A 24,901-nucleotide genomic window follows, 5' to 3' on the forward strand; every position below is an offset into this window, starting at 1 on the left:
TTAATTCAGAGCAGCCGGGCTGATGGGACATTTCCTCAATCCCCAGCTTTTGCTTAGGAGCAAGGGGCCAACGGCAGTATTCGCTCTCAGGATGCTGTGGGGAGTGCCCAAGTAACAACTAAACCTCAAGAAGGATGAGGAACATCACACCCAGAAGACAAACCGCCACCAAACTCTATTTAGATTCTCATCATAGACAATGAGAAGCAGGGTAAGTAATGTAACTAGTATCCCCAGAGAAATGTATACTAATTCTCAAATGCAAAGAAACATAAGCAGACAACTAAGAACTGTCCAACATGTAAAGAAAACCCCAAGCCCATGAGAGAAAGACCCCAAACTCAACAAATTATCATAAAACAAAAAGCGTCAATTATACAATCAAAAATAAATTTAAATAATATCTTCAGAGATTCCTGGGTATCCTGCACACATGTAACAGAAAATAAATAGAAATCTTGGAAACTTAAAATGTTATTGGAATTTCAGTTTCAGCTAAGATGGAGTCATAGGGACTGGGTATTTATTTCGGGTGACTAGATATTAGTATTCCATTAGTATTTGATTCTAGCCTACCTGAAATACCTAAAAATCCAGACAAAATACATGGAACAATGGTTTCAAGAAATGGAGGCTGAAAAGTCCCATTGCAGATATGCTATCTGCAAACTAGATAACCAGGAAAGTCAGTATTGCTACTCAGCCTGAGTCTGAAGGCCTAGAGGGTTGAGATCGTCTCTCAGTTCGTCGACACTGAAGATTTGTTGTTGGAGGTGGTGTTCTCCTCCCTTTCTTCTAGTCTTTCTTTCCTTTTTGCATATAGTTTGGATAGTTTTGGATAGGGACTAGTTAAGTGTCAGAGTCCAAAGGCCTAAGAACCTGGAACACTGATATCTGAGGGCAAGAGAAAATGGATGCATCAGCTCCAGAAGGGAGACCTAATTTACCTTGTCCCTACCTTTTTGTTCTATCCAGGCCCTAGGTAGGTTGGATGATGCCCACCTACATGGGTGAGGGTGGATCTTCTTTGTTACTGAATCCAATACTAATATCTTCTGGCCATGCTGTCACAGACACACCCAGAAATAATGTCTTATCAGCTATGTAGTATCCCTTAACCCAGTCAAATTGACACAAGAAGTTAACTAACATCATACCAGGAGAGGGCATAGGGGAAGGCAACCCAAGTAGGGCCTGGTAGACTCCCTCTAAGTTGAAGAAGTAGAGGGGAAAGTCCAGGGAGATAAAGGCAGCTAGAGTTTGCAGGGCAGAGTAGTGAGGATGAACTCCACAAATCGGCAGTTGGTGCCCCCTGGGAATCAGGACTATCAGTGCATGAATATGAGAAAACTATCTGAGGCCAGGAAAACGACACCTAAAAGGATTAAAGGGAGCAATACTGAGAGATCACACAAGGGCAAGAATGGTACTTGTTTGCACCAGTGAGACTGAGAAATTTCTTAATTCACAAGGTGTTAAATAGAATACAGAAGGTCCCCATTTTACTATGGTTCAATTTATGATTTTTCAACATTAGGATGGTATGAAAGTGATACTCATTCACTATACTCCTCAATTTAGGACAGGGTTACATGCCAATAACTACATCAAGGAGCATCTGTGTTTAAAAGTGTCTTGTCTCAAAAGAGAAATAAATTAGCTCTAGACTAAATATTGTTCTGCTTCTAACACATTTTAAAAGACCCAAAAGGATTAAAGTGTTTTCTAGAAACTTAACTGCATTTCAACAGAAAGTTAAATAATATTTGTAGGAATAGAAAATATACAGCCCCACAAGAAGAAAAAAAAATCACAATATCTGACATAAAATAAAAAATTATCAGGTATGCAAATAAGCAGGGAAAACTTGTAATAAGGAGAAAAATCAATCAACAGAAACCAATCCAGAACCAACACAAATATTAGAATAAGTATACAAGGACAATAAAACTGTTGTTATAACTATATCCAAATGTTTAAAACATGAGAGGAAAGAACATGTTAAATAGAGACACAAAAGTTCTTGAAAATTTTCTAGATACAAAACTATAATGTCTGAGATGAAGAATATACAAAATGAGGTTAATGACAGATGAGACACTGCAGAAAAAAAGATAGGTGAACTTAATGACATAGCAATAGAAATTATCCAAACTAAAACACAAAAGGGAAAAAAGGACTAGAAGGAGGAGGAAAACAGTAACAACAACAATACATTATCAATGAACTGTGAGGCAATTCCAAATGGTTTAATACATGTGTAATATGAGTCTCTGAAGGAAGGAAGAGGAGATCAGAAAAAAATATTTAAAAATTTTCCAAAATTAGTGAATAGTGTAAATCCAGAAATCCAAGATCAACAAACCCTAATCACAAGAGAAAAAATTCACTAAACAACATCACAATCATATTGCTTAAATCCGGGGATACAGAAAAAATTGTAAAAGCATCCAGAGGGGGAAAAATGTTACATACAGAGAAACCAAGATAAGGATGATTTTTTCTCATCAGAAATAATGGAAGAGAAAAAGCAGTAGGGCAGATGGCTTAAACTGCTGAAAGGGGAAAAAGAAACTGTCAACCTAGAATTTGATACTTAAATATCTTTCAAAAGTGAAAGTGAAATACTTTTTCAAATATACAAAATACAGAAGTATTCATCACCAGTAAAGCCATACTACAAAAAAAATGATTAAGAAAGTCCTTTCGACCGAAGAAAAATTTTACCAGATGGAAATATATATATCTATACAAAGAAACAAAGGATATCTTTACAAAATAATTGACCATTTAAACAAAACAGTAATGTATTATGGAGGATATAACATAAGTAGGAGTAAAATAATAGCACAAAAACTGAAAGGAGAGAAATAAAAATAAACTTCTGTAAACCTCTTGTATGTGAAATGGTATAATATCACTTGATGGTAGGACATTATAAGTCATAGATATACACTAGAAACCCTAAAACAGGGGTGTGCAATCTTTTGGCTTTCCTGTGCCACACTGGAAGAGGAATTGTCATGGGCCACACATAAAATACACTAACTATAGCCAATGAGCTAAACAAACAAAAAAAAAGTTGTAAAAAAAACATAATGTTTCAAGAAAGTTTACAAATTTATGTTGGGCCACATTCAAAGCCATCCTGGGCAATATGCGGTCCACAAGCAATGGGTTAGACAAGCTTGTCCTAAAACAATCACTAAATAACAAAATGAAGAGTTATAGTTAGTGAACCAACAAAAAATGTTGAGATAAAAAATAAACATTTAAAACAAAAGCAGGCAGAAAAACAGAAAAGGAAACAGAAACAGATGGGGCAAACAGAAAACATAGCAAGAGAGTATATTCAAATTTCGTTATATCAATAATCACATTAGGTGTAAATGATCTAAACACTCCAATAAAAAGGCAGACATTGTCAGATTATGACATAAAGAACTACTTGCTGCTTCCAAGAAACTCACTGTGAAATATAAAGACACAAATAGGTTACACGTAAAAAAATGGACAAAGATATATCATACTACTACTAATTCAAAGAAAGCTAGAGGATTTATGCTATCAAAGTACATTTCAGAACAAAGACTTTTATGGAAAAAAAAGTCATTTCATAATAATAAAGAAGTCAGCTAATCAAGAGGAAAGAACAATCCTAAATATCTATGCTCCTAATATGAGAGCTTTAAAATACATGAAGCAAAAACTGATAGAACAGCAAGGAGAAATAGACAAACCCACCAGTATAGCCAGATATTTTAATATCCCTGTGTCAATACTTGACAGAACATGTAGGCAGAAAAATCAGCTACATTATCAACCAACTTGATATCATCCAACACTTTCACTAATTGATACTGATAGAATATTCCATGCAACAACAGCAAAATAAACTTTCTTTTCTATCGCACATGGAACATTTAATAAGACTGACCATATTCTGGGCCACAAAAAAGTCTCAAATGTAAAACTATTCATGTTATACTAAGACAATTCTTTGACAATGAAATTAAATTACGAATCAGTAACAATCAGTTTACTTTCCCTTCAGCAAAAGAAACAATCAAGAGAATGAAGAGACAACCTGTAGATTGGAAAAAAAAAAATTTGCAAACTGTTCATCCAACAAGAGACTAATATCCAGAATAGACGAGGAAATCAAAGCAAGTCAATAGCAAAAAAAAAAAAAAAAAAAGAGAGAGAGAGAGAGAGAAATCTCCAAATATATGGAAACTAAAGCATACACTTCTGAATAACATGGGGTTCAAAGAAGAAATCAAAAGGGAAATTAGAAAGTATTTTGAACTTAATGAAATATAACTGAAACACAATATACCAAACTGAAACACAATATACAAAAATGTGTGGGATATTGCTAAAGCTGTATTTACAGAAAATTACTTACAGCACTAAATATCTGTATTACAAAAGTAAAAGGGTGAACATTTCCCCATAAGATTAGTAACAAGGCAAGGATGCACTCTCTCACCAGTTCTGTTGATGTTGTACTAGAGGTTCTAGGGGAAAAATAAATAAATAAAATCAGTCAGATTGAAAATAAACAAGTCAAATTTTTTGTTTGCAGACATTATCATGTAGGTAGAAAATTTGACTGAATCTACAAAGAAGCTATGGTAATACAGTAACTGGTCTAGTTATACTAGAATAAGTAAGTTTACCAAGATGCCAGGATATAAGAGCTATAATATATAAAAATTATATTTCTATATACTAGCAACAAACAAATGGAAATTGAAATTTGTGACATCACCTATCTATAATAGCATCAAAAATGTCAAACATTTAGGCATAACTCATCACTATATAGCCTATGTATGAGTTCTCACCCAGGTTTGTGCATTCTGGAGAAGATGCAGAAGAGGTGGTATGATGTTCAATACTTAATTTTTTAAATTTATCTATCTTACTGTGTTGTCTACGTCTTGAAAAGTTGTTGCAGTTATTTTTGATTGGTTCATTTAAAATTTTTTTTTATTTCAGTAGGTTTTTGGGGAACAGGTGGTGTTTGGTTACATGAGTAAGTTCTTTAGTGGTCATTCTGAGATTTTGGTGCACCCATCACCTGATCAGTGTACACTGTACCCAATGTGTACTCTTTTATCCCTCTCCACCCCCCCCCCACTCTTTTCCCCAAGTCCCCAGAGTCAAGAACCCAAAAGTAAATGCAACAAAAACAAAGATAAATACATGGGACTTAATTAAACCAAAAAGCTTCTGCACAGCAAAATAAATAATCAGCAGCGTTAACAGACAACCCACAGAGTGGAAGAAAATCTTCACAATCTGTACATTTGACAAAGGATTAATAGCCTGAATCTACAAAGAACAAAGAACTCAAACAAATCTGCAAGAAAAAAGTATCCCATCAAAAAGTGGGCTAAGGCCATGAATAGACAATTCTCAAAAGAAGATATACAAATGGCCAACAAGCATATGGAAAAATGCTCAACATCACTAATTATCAGGGAAATGTAAATCAAAACCACAATGCGATACCACCTCACTCCTGCAAGAATGGCCATAATAAAAAAATAATAGATGCTGGCAGGGATGCAGTGAAAAGGGAACACTTTTACACTGTGGGTAGGAATGTAAACCAGTACAACCACTATGGAAAACAGTGTTGAGATTCCTTAAAGAACTAAAAGCAGATCTATTGCTTGATCCAGCAATCCCATTACTAGGTATCTAATGAAAGGAAAAGAAATCATTATATGAAAAAGATACTTGCACACACAGGTTTATAGCAGCACAATTTGCAACTGCAAAAAGACGGAACCAGCCAAGTGTCCATCAATCAATGAGTGGATAAATAAAATGTGATATATATAAATACATACACACACACACAACCACACACATACATACCATCGAATACTACTCAGCCATAAAAAGGAAAAAAATGGCATTTACAGTGACCTAGATGGAATTGGAGACTATTATTCTAAGTGAAGTAACTCAGGAATGGAAAAGTAAACATCACCTATTCTCACTCATAGCTCAGCTATGAGGATGCAAAGGCAATGCTTAATTTTTTATAGCTGGTGTGACAGATTAGGTATTTGAGATAACTGGGGAAGGCACTTTTTAAACATGGCTTACACTCAGTTGGCTCAAGATTACATTGTCTTATTAGTGCCTTTACACTCCTAATAAACAAGTTCCATCTACTGCTTATGAGTTATGTTTTACATAAGCATATTTAAAATTTTAGAGGTTTACATCTTCAGTACATAGCAGATGCTTATTTTTACAAATGAAGCATTCTTATCTTTAGATAGCCTATACTCACAAACATATTTATCAATTTTAATTAATAGCAACATGTTTATACAAAATATGATTTAGGAAGCACACACACACACACAGAAAGTAAACTGGTAGGATGAGGCATCCTCTACAAAGTTTTTCAAATAACACATTATCTTCTAGGAAATTGTGGATTATTCAAATAGATTCAAGAAGTAGAAAGCTTGGATAGACAATACCCAAAGGATGAAAAAGCCAACTAATTGCACCTAGAAAATAGCAAATCAGGCTTTCCAAAAAACTCTAAGAGTGGAAAAATAAGTTTTATGGACAAGTTCTATTGAACTTCAAAGAACAGGACTCTATATTCTGTAAGAACTGTTCCAGAGCATAGAAAAAGATGGACAGTTTCCTAACATTGCAAAATGCTCACAAAACTTGAGAGACAAAACTAGAGCAGACACACACACAAACTCTAAACTAAGCAGTCCATGAACAATATATAAAAATCCAAAAATAACCAATTAAGAAGCTTCAGCAAAGGAAATAATCAACAGAGTAGAAGAGACAACCTACAGAATGGAAGAAAATATTTGCAAACTATTCATCCAGCTAGAGACTAATATTCAGAATATACAAGGAACTCAAAGCACTCAACAGCACAAGAGCAAAAAAACAAATAATCCAATTTAAGAACAGGTAAAGAACCTGAATAGACACTTCTCAAAAGACATGCAAATGGCCAAGTATATGAAAAAATGCTCAATGTCACTAATCACCAGGGAAATGTCCATCAAAACTACAATGTGGTATCGTCTCACCCCAGTTAGAATGGCTGTTATCAAAAAGACAAAAAATAACAAACGCTAAAGACACCAAGAAAAGAGAACTCTTATACATTGTTAGTGGATATGTAAATTAGTACAACCATTAGGAAACACAGTATGGAGGTTTCTCAAGAAACTAAAAACAGAACGACCATATGATTCAGCAATCCTACTATGAGTATTTATCCAAAGGAAAGGAAATCAGTATACCTATGAAATATCTACACCCCCATCTTTGATGCAACACTATTCACATTAGCCAAGATACAGAATTGACCTAAATGCTCATCAACAGATAAATGGATGAAGAAAATATGGTATATACACATAGTGAAATACCATTCAGCCACAAAAAGAATCAAACTCACAGCAACATGGATACAACTGGAGAACATTATGTTAAGTGAAATAAGTCAACCATTTCTATGTAGATAAATACTGCATGTTCTCACTCATAAGTAGGAGCTAAAAAAAAAAACCCTGAGCTCATAGAAGTGAGGAGTAGAATTATGGTTATTAGAGGCTGTGAAGGATTGGGGAAAGGAAAATTAGGAGAGGTTGGTTAATGGATACAAAATTACAGCTAGATAGGAGAAATAAGTTCTATTGTTCTAAAGCACTGCTGGGTGATTATAGCTAACAATATTATATGATTTTAAATAGCTAGAAGAGAGGGCTATGAATGTTTCCAGCACAAAGAAATGTAAAATGTTTGAGGTGATGGATATGCTAATTACTCTGAACTGATCCTCACACACTGCATACATGAAGTATCACTCTGTACCCCATAAATATGTAAAATTATGTGTCAACTAAAAATAAAAACTCCCAATATTAAATTATTAAATAACAACTGACAATAATTAAAATAGTAAACAAAATAGAAGAAATCTTTTAATCATCCATAAGTACTCTAAAAGTATTTTTAAGTGTTTGATAGAATTTCATTTCCATTCTTGACTTAAGCACACTGACACAAAATATTCCAAAACAAAAACTTCACAATTAGAAGGAAATTTCCTTAATCTGATGAAAGGACGTTTACTCAAAACCTACTGATACACCATACTGAATGGTGAAATACCAGAAGCATTTCCATTATTCCTGGGAACAGGATGTCTGCTATCACTATCTTTCAATAGTGCACCAAGATCTCGCCCCGCAGTAAAAGAAAAAAAAGAAGGAAAGAAAAAGGAAGAGAAGGAGAAGGGGAAGGAAGAGACATAACATTGAAAGGAAAAAGACATTCCTCATTAGAAAACCCAAAAGTAACAAAAGCAATATAATGAAAGCGATCAGTTAGGTGGCTTGATTAAAGACCAGCATGTAAAAACCAAAGCTTTCTGATTCACCAGCAATGATTAACTTAAAATGAAAAAAAAAAAAAAAAAAAAAAAAGATTTAATTGCTAATATTCCCTCAAAACCATAAAACAAGTAGGCAAAAAATTTAAAAAATGTTAAGATCTATATATAAGGCTTCAGTGAAGTACACAAAAAACTTAAACAAATTTACCATGTTTTAAGAGAAAAAAAAATTTTTTTTAATGTTGATTCCTATCTAAGAAAAGGATCTTTCTTGGGAGGCCGAGGCAGGCAGATCACAAGGTCAGGAGTTCGAGACCAGCCTGGCCAATATTGTGACACTCCATCTCTATTAAAAATACAAAAATTAGCCAGGTGCAGTGGTGTGTGCCTGTAGTCTCAGCTACTCACGCGGCTGAGGCAGGAAAATCACTTGAACCCGGGCTGCAGTGAGCTGCCAATATACTCCAGCCTGGGTGACGGAGTGAGACACAGGAAAGAGGAGAGGAGAGGAGAGGGGAGGAAAGGGGAGGGGAGGAGAAGGAGGGGAGGAAAGGGAGGGGAGGGGAGGGGAGGAGAGGGGAGGACAGGGGAGGGGAGGGGAGGGGAAGGAGAAGGGAGCAGGGGAGGGGAGGGGAGGGAGGAGGGAAGAGGAGAGGAGAGGAGAGGAGAGAGAAGACAGGATAAAAAGAAAGAGAAAGAAAGAGAAAATAAAGAAAAGGATCTTTCATTTTTATTTACATTAACTTAGAAGTCCTACCTAACCACAATAAGAAAACAAAAATTTTAAAGATTAAAAAGAAACAAAACTGCTATTATCTAGGGTTTAATACCCTTTTATCCATGGAAAACTAACAAAGGATCCTTAGAAAGATCATTAGAATAAGAGAGCTCAAAAAGATCTTACTAGATGGATTCCATACATGAGAACATTTTTTACAGCAAAAATCTTAAATTTCGATTAAATATCATTTATAATAAATAGAAATGGAGAGAACAGGCACGCAGGAACATAATCAACAAAAGATGGTCAAGAGCTCCATGGAGATAATCATGAAACTTTAATGAAGGACATTAGAAAAAGCCTAAACATGGTAGCATGACACATTTATGGATATAAAGACTTAATTTTGTAAAAATAATGATTCTTTCTAAAACAACCCTGAAATTCAATGTAAATCCAGTATTAGCTCAGGAAAGCTACTAAGAGCACTATTGTCCAAAGACAGTACTCAAAGTTTACATGCGATTTAGACTAAGGCAAACTTAATATATCCTTTACATGGTATAAATCTCTATCTTAAAAAAAAAAAAAGCATGGTGATGAGAAGTCAAACTCAGCCAGGCACCATGGCTCATGCCTGTAATCCCAACATAGGCGTGAGCCTTGGGAGGTCAAGGTGGGTGGATCACTTGAGCCCAGGAGTTCCACAACATGGTGCAATCCTGTTGCTACAAAAAAATACAAAAATTAGGCAAGGTGGCCCACCTTGACTCCCAGCTACATGGAGGCTGAGGCAGGAGGATCAACTGAGCCCAGGGGAAGGTCAAGGCTGCAATCAGTCATGAGCATGCCACTGCACACCAGCCTGGGTGACACAGTGAGACCTTGTCTCAAAAAAAAAAAAAGCCAAACTGATGCCATGACTCATGGGTGTGAATTCCAACTCTACCATTTACCAACTTTATGACCTTGGACAAGGTACTTTTTGTGTCTCCATTTCCTCATCTGTAAACTAGGAATAATAATCTTCATGGTGTTTTGTCTTTGTTGTTAAGTTTTTATTTTATAATCATAAACTTAACCATTCAATCTAGCTAGATGTAGAAGGGAATAAGGAAAACATGGAACCCAAAGTACTACAGTGAGAGCGAAAAGATTATGGGATACTGCAAACAAGTGGAGTGGAAGGTTGCTCTCCTGAGCTATAAAAGGAATAGTCTGGTAGTTAACACAAAATTCAAATTTATTAGAGTTGTCCACAGTTGGCAATGGTGATCTTCTTGCTGATCTTGCCATTCTTGGACCCAAAGCACTCCATGGCTTCCATGAGAGTCACACCCTCTCTCTCACCTTTCCTAAGACCACAGGCCTACTATCTAAGCCTTCAGTCTTGGCACTACAGATAAAAAATTGGAAACCATTTGTGTTGGGTCCAGCATTTGCCATGGGCAAGATGCCAGGACCTGCATGCTTCAGGATGAAGTTCTCATCAGATTTTTCCCCATAGATGGTCATGCCACCAGTGCCATTGTGGCATGAAGTCACCACTCTGCCATATAAACCCTGAAATAATTCTGTGAAAGCTAGAACTCTTAAACCAAATCCTTTCTCTCCAGTGCTCAGGACACAAAAGCTTTCTGCTGTCTTTATAACTTTGCCTGCAAACAGCCCAAAGGAGACGCGGAGCTCCTACTTGACAGCTATGTGGGAGAACATGGAGCTGATGGCTGACAGCAGGCGCCTCCAGATAGCAGCAGTGTCTGCAAAGCCATACTATTTTTATAAGGATTAAATGAGATAAAATTTCCTGGTACATAAAAACAAAGTATAAAAGTACTATTATTCTAGACATTTTTAAGAAATCATTTTTTACATCTGTCTCTAGAGCATCCTTGGTTTTATACAACATAAACTACGAGAAAATTTGAAAAGGACACAACATATAATCCTTAATGTTTACATAAAAATTCCTGTTAATACTTATGTGAAAACTATCTTCCCTTCCCCACAAAGGAATAAAAGAGCATTATTAAAATGTTCTTGTCTCAAAAAAATTAGGTTCCTCAACCTTTTCCTTTATCAAATGTAAATCACAGCTGCTCTGATGAAATGTTTTTTAATTAAGTCTCTATATAAAGAACGTTCTTAAATGTCAAATCTGCACCAAGATTTAATTACCTTAAAACCATCCATATCTTCTAAGTGCACAATTGTTAAGAACGTTTATTCCCATTATCTGCTTCACCATGTATCTAGCAAGGGAATCTTGGGAGTATGTAACACAAATTATCTGCCTTAGAAAAGACACTGTTTATTCCACATGTGTAAAATTCAGTGAATGACTTTCAGAAAAATCAAAAGACAGTAAATGTAATATCCATACAGTTGTTTAAGCTTTATTTTTATATGCATGCATGTTTCAAGGAAACAAAATTTCAAGATACAGAATATGACATATCAGATGAAATAATTCAGATTTTAATGTATATACAAATAACAATATAAAGCACATATATAAGATACATTATATAATTTGTTTTGAGGTTTCAAAAAGCAGTAATTTGGTTTTAAAATTCTGACATCAATATCCAACATTCAAGTAAAACATCTTTCAAAAGTTAAGATTTCCGAGACTAACACATAACACTATGACAGCCTGCCTTTACCACGATCTTCAAAATAGTGCTGTTCAATTCTCCTACAGAAAGCAAGGAGGTTGCTATAGTTTTTCACCTTCTCAGAAAGTTCATCATTTGTCAACTGTGTGGTAAGAATGGTGTACAGATGGCCAAATACCAGTGCATCAAGTTCAGTAGGCCTAAAAGTAGAAACGGGAGTAATGTGAGTAAGTAGCATTTAACTTTTACAGTAGAAAACACAGTTGGCCCTCTTCACCCACAGGTCCCATATTCGCAGGTTCAACCAACCTCAGATCCAAAATATTTTAAACGATTAGAAATAACAACACAGGCCAAGCATGGTGGCTCATGCCTGTAATCCCAGCACTTTGGGAGGCTGAGGTGGGTGGACTGTTTGAACTCAGGAATTCACAACCAGCCTGAACAACATGGCAAAACCTCATCTCTACAAAAAATACAAAAATTAGCCAGGCATGGTGGTGCTTGGCTATAGTCCTAGCTACTCAGGAGGCTGGGGTGGTAGGATGGCTTACGCCCGAGAGGTGGAGGTTGCAGTGAGCTGAGATCACACTACTGCATATCATTTAGATTGTGTGTATTGGGTACTATAAGTAATCTAGAGATGATTTAAAATATACGGGAGGATGTACATAGATTACAAGCAGACACTGCACCATTTTTTCTTTCTTTCTCGATACATTAAATTTACATAAGCAATTATGCCATTTTATATAAGAGACTTGAACTCTGCAGATTTTAGTATCTGTGCAGGTCCCGGAACAAATGTCCTGTAGATACACGAAAGACCTCCGTGATTATGTTTTTAAAAATAATTTTATTCATCAATTTAAAAGAAAAAAGCCACATAAGAAACAAATCCTACCACAACTTGATATAACTTTACTTGGAGTTTCTGCTATATGAAAAAAAAAATATGATTTGCTAGTTGTGTGACTTGCTTTCTTTAGTAACAACATTTAAGTGTGTTAAAATAATATAGATGTAATGATCATATTCATTTAATTCGTTATTTTTGTCACTAAATAAATACAGCAGATCTCCAATGTGCCAGAAACTATACCAAATGTGAGGCATAAAACAAGAAAAATACTCTAAGACATGTACATGAAACATAAATTATAAAGTTGTTTTAATAAATACAATTTAAGTATTTTAATAGATGCATAAACAAAGTGCTGTCAAAGCACAAAAGATTTCACTGTGATGACAGGACCAAAAAAATGATACCCAATCACAAATCAACAACAAGATACAACTTTAATTTTACCACTTTTAAAGTAACTTAGATTTCTGAAGGAGATAAAATCGTTAAGGATGGCTTCAACATAAAATTTCTAGGGTTTTTTTCTCTTTAATTATATGCTACTAACAACAAAATGAAATCTATCCCACTACTAATGATCTATAAATGGGGCATCACCAATTTACATTATATTAAAATAATTACTAATGCAATATTACTAAAACAAGAAAATGTCATCATAATTATGAGCTAATTATTACTCTGAGTCCCATAGTGATAAAGTTTTTGAGAAAACATGTGCTAGCCTACATAAACATGTGTTGTGGGAAGTCAGGGACCCCGAATGGAGGGACCAGCTGAAGCTGCGGCAGAAGAACATAAATTGTGAAGATTTCATGGACATTTGTGGGTTCCCTAAATTAATACTTTTATAATGTCTTACGCCTGCATTTACTGCAACCTCTGAACATAAATTGTGAAGATTTCATGGACACTTATCACTTCCCCAGTCAATACCCTTGTGATTTCCTATGCCTGTCTTTACTTTAATCTCTTAATCCTATCATCTTCGTAAGCTGAGGAAGATGTGTGTCGCCTCAGGACCCTGTGATGATTGCGTTAACTGCACAAATTGTTTGCAGAACGTGTGTGTTTGAACAATATGAAATCTGGGCACCTTGAAAAAAGAACAAGATAACAGCAATGTTCAGGGAACAAGGGAGATAAGACTTTGGACTCTGACTGCCGTTGAGCCAGACGGAACAGAGCCACATTTCTCTTCTTTCAAAGGCAATCAAGAGAAATAATCACTGAATTCTTTTTCTCAGCAAGGAACATCCCTGAAAAAGAGAATGCATCCTGAGGGTAGGCCTATAAACGGCCCCCTGGGGGCAGCCGTCTTCTACGTGGAAGCCGCAGGGATGAAATAAGCCCTAGTCTCCTGTAGCGCTCCCAGGCTTATTAGGAAGAGGAAATTCCCACCTAATAAATTTTGGTCAGACAGGTTGTCTGCTCTCAAACCCTGTCTCCTGATAAGATGTTATCAATGACAATGCATGTGGAAACTTCATTAGCAATTTTAATTTTGCCCCATCCTGTGGTCCTGTGATCTGGCCCTGCCTCCATTTGCTTTGTGGTATTTTATTACCTTGTGAAGCATGTGATCTCTGTGACCCACACCCTATTCGTGCACTCCCTCCCCTTTTGAAAATTGCTAATAAAAACTTGGTTTTATGGCTCAGGGAGCATCACGGAACCTGCCGACATGTGATATCTCCCCCCGACACTCAGCTTTAAAATTTCTCTCTCTTGTATTCTTTCCCTTTATTTCTTAGACCAGCTGACACGCTTAGGGAAATAGAAAAGAACCCACGTTAAATATCAGGGGTGGAGTTTCCCCAAATAAATGTGAAAATATGTTGCAGTAATCTGGTTTGGTAGAATAAATTTGGGGGTTGGTAAAAATCTAAATTTGAACCCCAATACTGTCACTAGCTATGTGGCCTTGATTCCTATTGATAAGTAATATCCTAGAGATGCACAGCTTTAAATACCATCCTTGATGCCACTGACTCCTAAATATTTATTTCTGGTCTTAATGTCTCCCCTGAGCTCTGGATTCACACATTCAAATGCCTACATAACGTCTCCACTTCAATGTGGAATATCTGTGGAGCAGGATGTGGAGCATCTTGACTAAGATGTGTAGGATATTTTATTTTCTCAATAGCAGTAATTTACAGTATCTCAAACCTGCTTGTCCCCCAAACTTCCCAAAATAAAGGCACCACTATCCAACCAGCTGTTCAGGCCAAAAATCTAGGGGCTACTCTTGAGTCCTTTCTTTCACCCTCCTATATCCATTAGCAAGTCTGGTGAGACACTACCTCCAAAATATGCCCTGAATGCCACCACTTACTTATTCATTATGAACTCACAGTGTAACCTACCATCATCTGTCACCTAGACCACTGAGATAGCCTCCTAAAGTGTCTTACTGCTTCTACTCATTCTCCATACCACAGTCAGAATGACTAATGTCAGCAGATCATACGAACTCCAAACACAAAATATTCAAATGGATTTCTGTTCTACTTATACTAAAATGCCAAACTCCTTACACTAAGCACACAGAGCCTTGATAATCTGGCCTCTGCCTACCTCTTTAGCCTCATATCCTACCATTCATAGCACACAACCCAAACTGGCCTTGCTTCTTGCATTTGAACGTAACAAACTCAAGCCAATTAGGCAGCCTTGACTACAACTATTCCTGCTGCCTAAAATACTCTTCCTCTGACTTCACACTGGCTCCTTATTTTTTAGAATAAGGTTTAAATGGCACATCTTAAAGTCTCCTCAGACCACCCAAACTTAAGTGGACATGTAGTCACTCCTTATCATGTGGTCCTTTTTTAATGCTACATTTGATAATTAATACCACATAATTTTTTTTTTTCTTATTGTGCATCTCTTCTACCAGAAAGTCCTATAGAGAAAGGACCTCACCTACTTGGTTCCTGCTATATCCCCAATACCTAGAACAATTCCTTGCACAAAGCAGGTTCTCAATAAATTTGTGTTGAATGAACCAATAAAAAGGTGACACACTTCTCATACCATATTATAACTGTGTTCACTTAACTGTTTCCCTCACTACACTCCAAGCTATTTAAAGGCAATGATGCATGTATGTTTATATTCCCAGTTCTTAGCACAGTGTCTAAGGAACTGAAATAGCACTTGCTGAATAAATACATGAATTATAAAAGAAAGCATCTTAAGATGTGTGGAATATTTTATTTTCTCAATAGCAGTAACTTACATTCTTTGAAAGCCTTCCACTCTTTTGACACATTCATGAAGTGTTAATCAAAGTCAAATGTACAATCTGTGGCCATGTTTAAATGGGTAGCCAACAGTACAGTTTTTTAAAAAATATATCTCAAGGTCCTTAGACTCAACAGTACCATCATCTTACCAGCACAGGGATGAATCAATAATGAATAGATCCCTGCAAAAAACCAAGGGTGTAGAGTGGATAAATGTGGAGCTGAGCTGAGGCACTTGGTGAGAATACAAACACCAACTCTTCCACATCCCTAAACATATTTCTTAAGAGGTACATCTTATCTTACCAATTTAGAACTTATTTTCCTAATCCTTGTTTAGTGACAGCTACCCTATGCTTCTTGTACTAGAGCCTAAAAAAGGTGAATATATTCCCTGATGCAAATTCCAGTAATATAGATGGGCACCCTTTATCAATAAATAAACGCTCTGAAAGAGTTCAACTATCAATGTATGCTCAAATGACAGTGCTCCAGAAGTACCCCTGAAGTGGCCACAATGTTATTTGTTGCAAATATATATCCACATAACTCCAGAGGTACTGAATTATATATGGGCATGAGCATATAAAAATTGATCTGATTTCACATAAAGATAGCAACTTTTTGGCAAGTTACTTTAGAAAATGGCCATACTGCCCGAGGTAATTTATAGATTCAATGCCATCAATGCCATCTCCCTTAAGCTACCATGACTTTCTTCCAGAATTGGAAAAAATTTTTGCTTTAAAGTTCATATGGAACCAAAAAAGACCCCCGCATTGTTCAAGACAATCTAAGCAAAAGAACAAACCTGGAGGCATCATGCCTACCTGACTTCAAACTAATACTACGAAGGTATCGTAACCAAAACAGCATGTATGGTTACAAACCGAGATATACACCAATGAACAGAACAGAGGCCTCAGAAATAATACCCACATATCGTACAGTCATCTGATCTTTGACAAACCTTGACCAAAACAAGAAATAGGAAAAGATTTCCCTATTTAATAAAGTGGTGCTGGAAAATGGCCTAGCCATAAGTAGAAAGCCTGAACTGGATCCTTTCCTACTCCGTTATATGAAAATTAATTCAAGATGGATTAAAGAGACTTACAATGTGTAGACCTGAAACCATAAAAACCGCTAAAAGAAAACTAGGTAATACATTCCGGACACAGGCATGGGCAAGGACTTCATGTCTAAAACACCAGAAGCAATGGCAACAAAAGTCAAAAATGGACAATGGGATCTAATTAAACTCAAGAGCTTCTACACAGCAAAAGAAACACCATGCAGAGTGAGACAGGCAACCTATCAGAATGGGACCAAAATCTATTTTTGCAATCTACTCACTGACAAAGGATAATAAGCCAGACCTACAAAATAGTCTCAAACAACCATCAAAAAGTGGGCAAAGATAATGAACAGATACTTCTCTTCATACAGCCAACACGACACATGAAAAATGCTCATCATCCACTACGCCATCAGAGAAATGGCCAAATCAAAACCAATGAGAACCATCTCACCCCAAGGTAGATGGCATCATTAAACAATCCTCAGGAAATAACGAGGTGCTGGGAGAGGATGTGGACGAAATAGGACACTTGTACACTGTTGGTGGGGACTGTAAACTAGTTAAACCATTGTGGAAACGGTTTGGCGATTCCTCATAGGATCTAGATACTAGAAATACCCATTTGACCGCCAAGCCATCCCATTACTGGGGATATACCCAAAGGATTAATAAGTCATGCTGCATAAAACAACATGCCAGCACATATTTTATTGTGGCCATCTATTCCACAATACGCAAGAGACTCTGGAATCAACCCAAATGTCCACCAGTGACAAGGCTGGGATAAGAAAATGTGGCATATACACACACACTATGGGAATACTATGCAGCCATAAAAAAGATTGAGTTCATGTCTTTGTGGAGACTGCGAAGCAGCTGGAAACCGATCATTCTCAGCAAACTTATTGCAAGAACAGAACACAAAATCCCGTATGTTCTCACTCATAGGTGGGAAAGACAAGAGCTCACCTGGACACAGGAAGGGGAAACATCACACACCTAGGGTCCATTGACAAGGAGGGGTCAGGGGGAAAGGATAGCGATTAGGAGGATATACCTAATGTAGAATAACGAGTGGATGGGTGCAGCACCACCAACTATGGACACAGTATGACCATAGTGTAATCAAACTGCACATTGTGCACATGTACCCTAGAACTTAAAGTATGATAATAATAAAAAAAAAAGAATATCAACAAAAGTATAACTCAATAGATTAAACCAAAGCACATAAAATTGTGTGTTACTTAACAGGAATACATTCTGAGAAATGCACTGTTTGGCAATTTTCTTGCTGTGTGAACATCATAGAGTCTACTCACACAAACCTAGATGATGCTATACACCTAGACTATATGGTACAGCCTATTGCTCCTAGGCTACAAACCTGTACAGAACATCGCCATACTGAATACTGCAGGCAACTGTAACACAATGATAATGTGTATTTATGGTACACAAATACTTGTGTATTTAAACATATCTAAACATAGGAAAGGTATAGTAAAATAGAAAAGGTATAGTAAAAATATATTACAATCTTAAGGGACCATCTTCATATATTTGGTCCATGACAGACTGAAAGGTTGCTATACAGGGCATAACTGTATATATCCACAAACACTTAACCTTTAAAGCATATTTTTTGTAATTTTTCCAAATTTGAGCAACTCCTTATACTGACTCTGACATATATAAATTACTGATTCCAACAAGTCTTTTTAAAAAGTACAATTAATATTTTAGTTGATAGGTGACAGTTATACAACTATATGCCTATGTTAAAATTCATAGAACTACACACATAAAAGTGCCAATTTTACTAGATGTAAATTACACATCAATAAACATGACTTAATAAAAGAGAAGTAACAAATTCAGAAAATATTTCCAACTCACATGGAAGACAAGAACAAAAAAAATATTTTATCCAGTATTTCTGCTGAACTGTTTAATCAAGTCAAGATCTTCATATATCTCCAATTTTAGTTATCTTGCTATATCATGTGAAAACGTTAACTTTCCACCATTCTGCTTACCAAATAGTTTGTGATTATAATTCAAATACAGATAGCAATTCCCCACCTGTGAGCTCTAAGATGTTTCATATATTATTGGATTTATCTTTATAGACTTTTATTAGAAAATATTCCAGGGTGACAAATATATTTTTAAGGTCCTAAGAAATTTGATGCCTTCTTATATTATTATTCTTTCCACATTCATATTAGTTATCTACTGTTTTTTCATTTGAATATCAAAATAAAAACAGTAAAATTCAACATTTTCCTAACATTTTCCATTTAAGATTTTTCTGCCACTCATCTTTTTTGCTTTGCTTATTCATTATTTCACATTTATTTGTGATACCTTCAAAGTATCATCTAGTTTCAAAAGCATTAATTTTGTCTGGATGTTTCCTAATTGTTCTTTCCCATTATTAACTTTTCATCTCTTTAAAGTACTAGAAATGATCTACATATCTTTTCTTTACATCCCAATCACTTATCTTTCGGGCTGTCACTCAAGTTTTGTAAATCAAGCCCCTTGCTTTTTGGCCTCTTTTCCCAATTACTATTCTTTCTGTAAGATCTCTCTTAACTACCCTTTTCCTTTTCTCTCATCAAGTACAGGTATTTGGTTTCTTTCATGAGTCCTCCCAACATCCCCAGTAGTTCAGCTAGAAGGAAAGTTAATTCTAATTTTAGGGGATTAATCCTAATTGTAGGGGGTTAATTCTAATTTTAGGACTGGAGTATACATAGAGAAATTAGAGTAACTTAGAGATATGTCAGAGCCAAGAATAGAATTCAGACCCTCTCTGTCTTGCAGTAAAATACTATGTATCCTGACTTAAGCCACAGCTCTATTCAGCATAGTATCTCACAAAATAATGACTCCTGGTACAGACAAAGGAATGAGAAAATGTAGGCACAGAAAGTGAAATACCAGTTACTTTTTTCTAAATGTACTTTATTTGCATTTTAATATTAATTAAATGATTGAATAAAATTAAAAATTAAATCTCTTCTATCTTTAATCTTATTTTTAGGGAAAATGTTTATCTAAGTATCATGTAAAGGAAAATTATGTCAAAACTGTACATCATAGCATCAGTTAAATAGTTTCTCAAAAGCCAAGCCTTTGGTGTTTGAACTGTTGTTAGAAGTTTTCATCACAAGATTAAATGTAATTGTGCCCTTATGAAGAGAAATGATATCTTGATGTTTCCACTGAGTCACATGCCAAACTCTGGTTACTAACACAATGACAATGAGTTTAACTGAGAAGTAAAGTAAGTTAGATCTATTCTCCTGGCCTCCTCTAAACACAGAGTGCATAACAAAACTAAAATAGAATAATGTATTTCAATAAAACACACCCCTTCTGAGCTTTTCAATTCCTAAGAATTCCTGTGTCAGAAAGAAAAGAAACCACGTAATACTGACATTTGGATACATTTCTCTTGTGCTAGAGACTGAAAAATAGAATCTGCATTGCAAATATCACTAGAAATAGGAACAGGGTCCTAGAAGCTTTACCTACTAGAATTTCACAGTTTGAATTCTGTGACTTTTCTGCTTCAAAGAGCAACAGACCCTAGATTTTATTTTAATATCAATTATATATAGCATATATTACTTGTGTTATAGATTAATATAACTTAAATTTCCAAACTATCATCATAGTCATTTTTACTACAAATGTTATCTTTACCCAAATATGTTTGATATGGTTATAGAAGAGGAATGCTTATGATGATATAACACATAATAGCAAATAAAGCCTTTTAGAAATTATTAATCTACAAATCAAATAATTTTTATTAAAATGCCAAGAAAAGGTTAGACTTTCTAGGGAAAGTTCTAAGATTAAAATGCTTTAAGCCCATCTTACACTGGATCACAGGACAGCTGATTTTGATATATTAAAATTATAATTTTTTAACAAAGGAAAATTCATTCTTTGCCTTCATTAGATTCTTTTCAAAACTGCAAAAGTAAATCTGTCAATGAAACATTATTCAACTTACATACATACACATATATTTAACCTACATCCTTTATATTAATTTCTGTGTTTTACACATATTTTCATTAACATTTAAAAGATAAGTTCATAATATTGCTTGTCCATCAAACAATATTTTTTAATATTTAGTTTTATTGACTCTTCTAGTCCTCCAGGTATCATTCTACACAGAAAACTACAGTTACATTAATAGTAATTTACTTTTCTTCATGTTTAATAGTACTTTACAAGTTTAGAATTTTGTTAAGATTTTGTAGTTCCATATATAGCACCTTGAACTACCTCATTAAAACCTTATCATACAATGATTGATTTACATGACTGTCTTTAAGAGAAATTCTTTTTCTTTTTTTTTCTTTTTTTTTGAGACGGAGTCTCGCTTTGTCGCCCAGGCTGGGGTGCAGTGGCTGGATCTCAGCTCACTGCAAGCTCCGCCTCCCCGGTTTACACCATTCTCCTGTCTCAGCCTCCCCAGTAGCTGGGACTACAGGCGCCTGCCACCTCGCCCGGCTAGTTTTTTGTATTTTTTTAGTAGAGACGGGATTTCACCGTGCACCGTGTTAGCCAGGATGGTCTCGATCTCCTGACCTTGTGATCCGCCCGTCTCGGCCTCCCAAAGTGCTGGGATTACAGGCTTGAGCCACCGCACCCAGCCTGAGAAATTCTTAATGATAAGGACCATATTTTAGAAATCTTGGTCTCCTAGAGCCTAGCACTGTGCCTGAGAGTAAAGTGTCACAAAAATATTTGAGTACAAAAATTATAAAATAGATAAATCTCTTCTTGAAAAAGCAATTCTTTTATGAAAAAAAGAAATCTGCAACCTAACAGTACAGAAAATTAACTTTAAAAAAGTAAAATTTCTTACTGCTTATTGAAGAAATACGGTTGTGTTCCCAGTCTTTGAGAGAGAGCTTGACAGCATTGGTCTACATCCTCTAAGACCTAACACAGGCAATGAACCCCAAAGAAAAGTATATCAATTAGCAAAACAATAAAAAGTATCTAAAACATAACTTGTATCACAGTTTATAACAAAAACATAAATTTAGGTTAACCTTTTATAATATATTTTAATAAGACTATAGACCACATACATACATAATACTTTCTATATAAGAAACAGGAAGAAAATTTCAGTGAATTTCCTTCAAACTACAAGTACATTTAAGTTACTTATAAGGATTTTGTCAAGAACAAAAGTGTCTTCCTGAATCCATATATTCAAATGGCTTTGCATATACTGAAAAATCTGCTTAATAAACGTAACACCATTGACCCACCATGAGTAAAAGCAATTGAGTTGTTTTCCCACTAGTGGAGACAGATTTTTATTTATTCTATCCCTATTCATTTACTGAAACCCCCTTGTGGCCAATGGCACACATCAGTGAGATGGCTGGCTAGTATTAAGGGTAGCCTTGGAAAAGACGGGCATTAATTAACTTAATGATGCTTGTGGACAAGATTAAGTATTTTTAAGTTTTGCTACTTTAGTAGCAAAACTACAGACAGATAGATAGATAGATGCAGATAGATATAGATATATTAAGTACTGTGTTTAACAGGGCTTTTTTTTTTTTAAAGCCCGATGCTGCAGATCTATATTTAGTTACATAAAAGGTACCCACATGTATTGCTCAAAAAAAAAAGCCCTCAGGTTATACAGTAGCAGGCATAATGATCCCATTTGAGAAAATGTTACTAAGAAACATCTAGAAGAAGGCTCTCCAAATAGTTAAGGGTGGCAATTTCTAGGTGATGAGATTTCAGGCAAGTTTCACTGCTTTTTTACACATATCTGCATTGTATTATTTGCTTTACATCAAGCACGTATGAATTTTTAGAAATAAAATTACTTCACCTTAGTGAAAATAACAGCAAATGGTTTTCTTGCAAATCTTATATTATAAAAAAAATTCTTTTTTAAAAGAGTACCAATATAAAGAATGATTCTTTTAATCCACAAAAGTTGAGGGTTTTGTCAATTTCAACCTGAACTGACCTGGTCCAGAGTCTTCTTTCCCCATCCAATAGCTTTCATCTTACGCTTGACTTCCCACTGTTTCTGATAGGCCAAAATATGATTCAGAGGCCAAGGGTAAGGAGATCCATACCTAGAATGAGTGATCTAAAGCAAAAAGATTTTGTAAAAAAGGTGATCCTTCCTAAAACAATGCCCGTTTTACAAATAGAATTCTAAAAGAAACATATTTTCAAAGAACATAAATAGAGCAATCTGAAAAAAATACACAGCCTGCAATCTAAAAAATTAAAATTTTAAGCCATTCTCTTTAAAAATATATAAACTTTTATGTACTTTGCAACCCGTTATATCAAACAATGACACACAGCTTCCCTAAAATGTATGTGCAAGCAAAATTAAAGTAAGTGAAAAACTATATCACTAATGGTATAAACCACAATGTTTCATTTATGAGCAGGGACTTGCGATTCTGAGCAAAAGTGTTTTCTCATTAAATTTTAATTAAGATAAATGTTACAGAACCACTCACCTCTCCTACTGTAGCTTCATCACACCACTGAAGATACAGCTAGGAACAAAAGAACAGTCACTAGACTTTAGGATACCAAAGAGGAAAAGGATAAAGAAAGTAATTTTTTGCCAAGGCAATTTTTTATAAGCTAATTTCATAAGTCACATACATAGGGGTTTGTTTTCCTTAGCTGCTATTCAGAATTATTAAATGTAATGATGGTACGATATAAAAATATTTTTTGTTCACACAATACGTGTCTAAATACCATTAAAGTGTTTTACAGATGTTATTTAAGTAAATTTCAAAAGGCCAAAGTAAAATAATGAGTAGGCAAGAATCACCCCTTTTATAAACACAAAAGTAGAACTGAAAATGTCAGGTAACTTGTTCAAAGGTAACAATCAAATAATTTAGGTAGCCATCTCAGCTCTAGAATTACTTGACTATTTTCCCATTTCTCAATAACTTTAACCCATTAGAAAGATTATATTTTATGAGAATGAGAGAAAAAGCTTATTTTCAAGCCATATCATCTAGTATTTTACCTCTGCAGTCAACAGCATATTGTTGACTAATTCCATGTAAGCTTTCATTTCTGCTTTTTGGACTTCACCCAGCCCATCACTAAGAGAATGGCCCTAAAGGGAATTTAAAAAAATTTAAAAGACCATCATATTAAATACACAAAAACTTTCAGTTATCTTACTAACAAATAATATAACATGCAACTATACAATGAATTAAACTTCCAAAATGCCCCCTAAAAATTTTATATAAAAGCATATTTAATACTCTGCTATCACTACAAAATATTAGTATGTACTTATTTGTCATTATACAAATGTATCTTTCAATAGAGAAAATTACATTATCAACTACTTCGCAAAAGAAGAAAACAGAATGGTCAGCAAACCTTGTTTAAGAGATTAATTAATCTTATTAGAAATAAAGGAAATACCAAAAGACTGACATGTGCTGTTTATAAAGTGGTCAAAGATGAAAAAAATACTGTTAGTAAAGATATGGGGAAAAAATTTCACTCATTTTAAAATTCTAATACACGACCGGGCGCGGTGGCTCAAGCCTGTAATCCCAGCACTTTGGGAGGCCGAGACGGGCGGATCACAAGGTCAGGAGATCGAGACCATCCTGGCTAACACAGTGAAACCCCGTCTCTACTAAAAAATACAAAAAACTAGCCGGGCGAGGTGGCGGATGCCTGTAGTCCCAGCTACTCGGGAGGCTGAGGCAGGAGAATGGCGTAAACCTGGGAGGCGGAGCTTGCAGTGAGCTGAGATCCGGCCACTGCACTCCAGCCCGGGAGACAGAGCGAGACTCCTTCTCAAAAAAAAAAAAAATAAAATAAAATAAAATAGGGCCGGGCGCGGTGGCTCAAGCCTGTAATCCCAGCACTTTGGGAGGCCG

At 35.4% G+C, this 24,901-nt stretch overlaps 1 protein-coding gene across 1 annotated transcript in view; it reads right to left on the bottom strand.

Moving 5' to 3' along the window:
• Positions 1 to 11,493: 11,493 nt before the first annotated feature.
• The window catches only part of MTX2 (metaxin 2), a 71,284-nt gene continuing 57,876 nt past the window's right edge, over positions 11,494 to 24,901 (bottom strand). Inside the window, exons 6-10 of the mRNA XM_017868298.1 lie at positions 24,022 to 24,114; positions 23,492 to 23,530; positions 22,981 to 23,106; positions 21,844 to 21,920; positions 11,494 to 11,946 (exon numbers count right to left, since the gene is read on the bottom strand). Coding sequence (XP_017723787.1) covers positions 11,775 to 11,946; positions 21,844 to 21,920; positions 22,981 to 23,106; positions 23,492 to 23,530; positions 24,022 to 24,114 — 507 coding nt within the window. The 3' untranslated portion in view covers positions 11,494 to 11,774. The remainder of the gene's footprint in view (positions 11,947 to 21,843; positions 21,921 to 22,980; positions 23,107 to 23,491; positions 23,531 to 24,021; positions 24,115 to 24,901) is intronic.

The sequence above is a fragment of the Rhinopithecus bieti genome, unplaced genomic scaffold, assembly GCF_001698545.2.
Source record: "Rhinopithecus bieti isolate Rb0 unplaced genomic scaffold, ASM169854v2 scaffold_3062, whole genome shotgun sequence".
Lineage (NCBI taxonomy): Eukaryota > Metazoa > Chordata > Mammalia > Primates > Cercopithecidae > Rhinopithecus > Rhinopithecus bieti.